The 5,173-nt window shown below is 32.9% G+C and overlaps 1 protein-coding gene across 1 annotated transcript; it reads left to right on the top strand.

Annotated features, from left to right (window-relative positions):
* Positions 1-4,526: 4,526 nt before the first annotated feature.
* LOC131658052 (uncharacterized) lies at positions 4,527-4,946 on the top strand. The gene has a single exon (XM_058927389.1). The coding sequence runs from the start codon at positions 4,527-4,529 to the stop codon at positions 4,944-4,946; it is 420 nt and encodes a 139-aa protein (XP_058783372.1).
* The last annotated feature ends 227 nt before the right edge of the window (positions 4,947-5,173 follow it).

The raw sequence follows: 5,173 nt of genomic DNA on the forward strand, positions 1-5,173 counted from the left end.
TCTACTTTTAGGTTTGACATTTGATAATTTGGTTGATTTGAAAGTTACAGTGAAGTTATTTAAATGTTAAAGAGTTAGTAAATCATATGGAAGTATGTTCTTTGAAGTCTATGTTTGTAGAGCTGTCAAAATGGACTATTCGACCTTGAGCGGGTCGGCCCTAACGGGCCTTGGATTTTTTAGGGTTGGACTAACAAGGCTCGATTTAATATGGGCTCGAGCTCGAGCCCGGCCCTAGATGAGATTCGAGCTACCCGGTCCTAAAAGGCCTTTTTTAATTAAAAAATTAAAATAAAAACACCATAATATTTATTATAACTAAAATTAAAAATTATAGTATTTTAAACATAATACATTTTTAAGTACTATATTATCTCTTATAAATACTATAATGTGTTTTTAAATACAATATATATCCAAATTGTATAAAATAATACTTGAATATTTAAAATAACGGAAAAACTAATATAATACAATCTATGTTGATTATATTAATGTATTATATTTAAAAGTGAAAGATCGAATAGAATAGAGATAAGATTTAGTGATGAGAGAATAATAAATACGATATTTTGGAGTAAGCAATAGAAATATTAATATATATTTTTTAAATTTTATAATTATGCGGGCCTAATAGACTACCCACGGTCCATGTGGGTTAGCCCCCAATGGACAGCGGACTTTTTAGGTCTGGGCTAAAAAGACCCTAAAAAATATAGACTCTAATTTTAAAGCTCAAGCCCTATAATTTTTCAGGCCTGATGGACCGACCCATATAGCCCATTTTGCAACTTCTATATGTTTGAAACTGCGATACATTTAAAAAAATCACGGTAATACTATAGTATTTTGTATTTTGTAAAATACTATGGTACACCTTACTCTTTTTTCTCTTTTTCTTTTCTATTATATTATATATGCTAATAAAAATATAACACATAAATAATGTTTTATTTCTAAAAAATAACCAATATTTAATGTTCATTTGTGAAAACTTTTTAAGCACTAGGCTAAAAAAATAATAATTAGAATCCTTATAACTTGACTAGTTAAAGTGACTTGCCTTTGCATGAAAGGCCTGGGCCGTGAAGGATATAATAATATCCGTCCAAAAGCTAGTAATCTTTTTAATTTCTTTGATTGATATATCATGAACTTTTTCATGATTTCACCTTTGGGGTTTAAAATTAAAATGATGAGACATGAACAATGACACTGTAAATATACTATTGAATAATAACATTCAAAAACATTTGAATTTTTTTATAATAAAGTTGAGTCACAATGAACAATGGAAAATTAACCACAGTATAGCTTTTCCAAAAGTGTATCCACTTTTTCATGAAATAGTTTTAAATAAAACTCAAATGATTAATCATCGGATTTTGAGAGATTTGTTAAGGGCATGCTTTCTCTTTGACCTTTCATTTTAGGGAATTTTTTATGGTCCTACCATCTTTTTAGAAACTAATACCCAATATACCACACTTTTCCTCCTTTTTCCCAAAATACCATGTTTTCAAAAAAAAAAAACTCAATTATAGAGCATCCGCCCTTTGAATGGGCGGAGCTTCACCTTTTTTTAGGAACATCCGCCCTTTGAATGGGCGGAGCAGTGTATTTCGTTTTTTTTTTTTTTTTGAAAATTTTAATTAAATTAAAAACAAATTTAAATAATATAATAAATCTTATAATTAATAATAAACCAATAATATATATTAAAAATATTATAATAAAATATAATATTAATTTCATATTAATTTCACAACTTGTTTATAATAAACTATTTTATTATATATTAATCATATTATTGAATTAATATATTTTATATATTTTTTGTTTTAAATATAAAAAATAATACAATTAATTTTTTTAATTTTAATATAAATTGAATTAAAATATATTAAATCATGCATCCATAAATAAAATACTTTTAATTGATAATTTAAGCTACAATGCAATTAAGAAAAATAAAATTACAATAAAGTAAATTAAACGGTATTTAATTGCCGCCTCGACCCGGTCGGCGTAACCGTTGGTTGGTTCCACAATTAGGAGGATGTACATCTCTCGTACTTCTTCGACGAGGCCCTTCATCATTTGCAGGTTGAGTAGAAGGACCTATCTCATATCCGCGATCATATAATTCTTCGACCATTTCTTCATTGATAAAATCAGCCGCCGTCGCACTGCCATAACTCAATCTGGTCCCCTCGTTATTCCAATCCTGTTGAGTGGTGTTATGCATTGAGGTTTGCATGTTGACATAGTTTTCTTGATTGGTGTTAGGGGTAAATTGTTGTGATTGAGAAAAAGGCATTTGTTGTTGGGGGGTTTGATAGTTGTGGTATTGTTGTTGATTATAAGATGTAGATGGGTTATGTTGGGTAGTGGTATGTTGCATTTGGGTGTATTGGGGTGTTTGGTAGTGGTGTTGGTAGGTTGGAAAAGGGGTAGGTTGTGAGAATGGTGTTTGTGGTTGGGTGTATGAATTATATGGGTTTTGGTGATGATATTGTTGGCTTGGGGTAAAAGGTGGTTGTGTTGGATTGAAATTTTGTTGGGTGTTTTGAAAATGTTGTTGCATGTTAGGGATAGGTGGTCTGGATTGTTGGAAGTTTGAGGTGGAGGGTTGGCTACGAGGGTCAAACAAATATCTATTTGGCGATAAATACAAATTTGACACAGTGGCATACCATGACATGTAGTCTGGGCTCGGTTTACATTCTTGAGGCATGATTTCCCCCTGCAAGACAGTTTTATGGCGATTATGCCATTGACGACGCTCATTCTTGTAATGGTCTTTCCAATCATCGTATGGCCATTGATCGGATAATTGACTTTTATGATACTCTTCCATGCAAGTTGGAGGATCCGGAATGCCCTGTTTAATGCCAAATTGGAGCTTCACCCTATCTGAATGATGCATTTCAACATAAGTGAAGCTTATGATAAAAGTTTTTGAACTCCACACGCCACTATCAGTTGGTTCCAGATCTTCGAGTTCGAGATAGGGCCTCCATGTAAACTGTTACATACAATTATTTAGTTAAAAAATAGTTAAATGAAATAGTAGTAATTGATTTAAGTGTTAAATATATTACATCAATCGGCTCGAAATGATCAATGAACGTTCGATATCCAGGAGCACAATGATGGGGTGTTTTTTCATAATTCATCCCATGTGCAGACCACCTAAAAAAAGAAATAATTAGTACCTAAAAAAATAAAGATATAATTGTAAAAATATTTAAAACGTACTTAGTTGCATATGGAAAAATGTATGGGTTACGATTCACTGGTGCCAGTCTCGACATTCTCGACCACCCCCAGGCTTGAAGTAAGACTCCACAACCTGCAAAATTATGCACTTCTTTTTTGGCGCATCTACACAAGTGTCTGTACAGATGTGCTAGAGTTGCAGATCCCCAACTATACTGACCTGTTTTATTAAAATCAGATAATAATGGTAAATACTGCAGATGTATAGTGTTACCATTAGTATCAGGAAATAATAGACCACCAAAAAGCAACAAAATATAAACTCTAGCTTTTTGTAAAATTTCTTCGATGGTGGAAGCATCGGTTAATGTCATTTGGTTTTCATATTTTTCTTTGAGCCAAGTCATTTTAATAAATTGGCCCTTTCTACTTGTGTTTGTTAATGGTTCACCCAGTAGTTCTTCAGCGATAGAATAAGACACAGATGTAGATCCAGCTACTGCGAAACCATTGATACGTAAACCCATCAACATATGAACATCTTCAAGCGTAATGGTGCATTCACCGGTTGGTAGATGGAAAGTGTGGGTTTCTGGTCGCCATCTTTCGCATAAGGCTAGGAGGAATTTTCTATCTACGCCATAAGAGGTAATGTTTATGACATGGCCAAATCCCGCTTGTTGCAAATACGGGCGTATCATATCGTCGACTTCAACAAAACTATGTGACCGAGGACGAAATTTGTTTATATCCTGAAATACAATAATAACAACAAATAATTAATTTAACTAAAAATTATATCAAGCGAATAAAAAAAATTATAAAGATACTTACATATGCCATAATGTTGTTCGGTGTGCCTCGATGTTCTTCTCCGAGCGTTAACAAAGACATTTTTTTGTTATGAGGGTAAGAAATTGTAGGATAGAAATACTTGAAAAATGTATGAGAAGAAATAAAGTGAGAGTGAAATTGTATTGTGAAAGGTATTTGAATGAGAATGAAATTTGAATTGAGAAAGGTATTTGAATGAGAATGAAATTTGAATTGAGAAATATAGTAAAAATTTAGAGTAGTTGGTGTTAGATAGTAAATATTAATTCAATGTAATTTAATTTGGGACAGAAAATTCAAAATTTTCGTTGAATTCAATAAGCTCCGCAGATCAAATGGGCGGAACAATTTATTTTCGTTGACTTCCGCATCTGGAATGGGCGGATGTGAAAGAAGAAACGGCAAAATCCAGCACGCATCATGTAAGAATATTTGACTATAACCATAACACTTTCAGTGTGAAGGAGACAATGGACCATGGTGAAGGAAAGCCTATGGGAGATTACAAGGTAAACCTAAGAGATCTTTGGTGTGACTGTGGAAAGTATCAAGCTTACCGTGTTCCTTGTTCACACGTTATTGCTGCATGTTCTGTGGTGCGCCAAGACGCCTATGCTCTACTGTCCGACGTTTACAGAGTCTCAAACTTATTCGGTGTTTACAGCACAAGTTTTCAAGTACTACCATTAGATGAGTATTGGCCCTCCTTTGAAGGAGATCAAATTTGTCACAACCCATTGATGCGGAGGAACAAGAAAGGTCGTCCGGTGAGCTCACGTATTAGAACAGAAATGGACAACTATGATAAGTTAGAGAGAAAATGTGCGTTGTGTCGTCTTCCTGGTCACAACCGAACGAATTGTCCAAATGTTGGAACCAGTAATGCATAGTGTTGGGCCAGATTTGTATTTGTATTTGTATTAGTATTTGTATTTGTATTTGTATTTGTATTTGTATTTGTATTTGTATTTGTATTTGTATTTGTATTTGTATTTGTATTTCTATTGGTTATGTATTTGTATTATCCTTTATTAAACCAACTAGTTATATCTTTGTCTCGTTGTGAAATTGTCTTCAAGGCCCATACTGCCACTCTTTATTTTGGACAGTCAAATAC

The sequence above is a fragment of the Vicia villosa genome, linkage group LG3 (assembly GCF_029867415.1).
Source record: "Vicia villosa cultivar HV-30 ecotype Madison, WI linkage group LG3, Vvil1.0, whole genome shotgun sequence".
NCBI lineage: Eukaryota > Viridiplantae > Streptophyta > Magnoliopsida > Fabales > Fabaceae > Vicia > Vicia villosa.

What these genes read in the sequence shown, in the direction of transcription:
- LOC131658052 (XM_058927389.1), top strand. Translation starts at nt 4,527, where the DNA reads ATGGACCATGGTGAAGGAAAGCCTATGGGAGATTACAAGGTAAACCTA.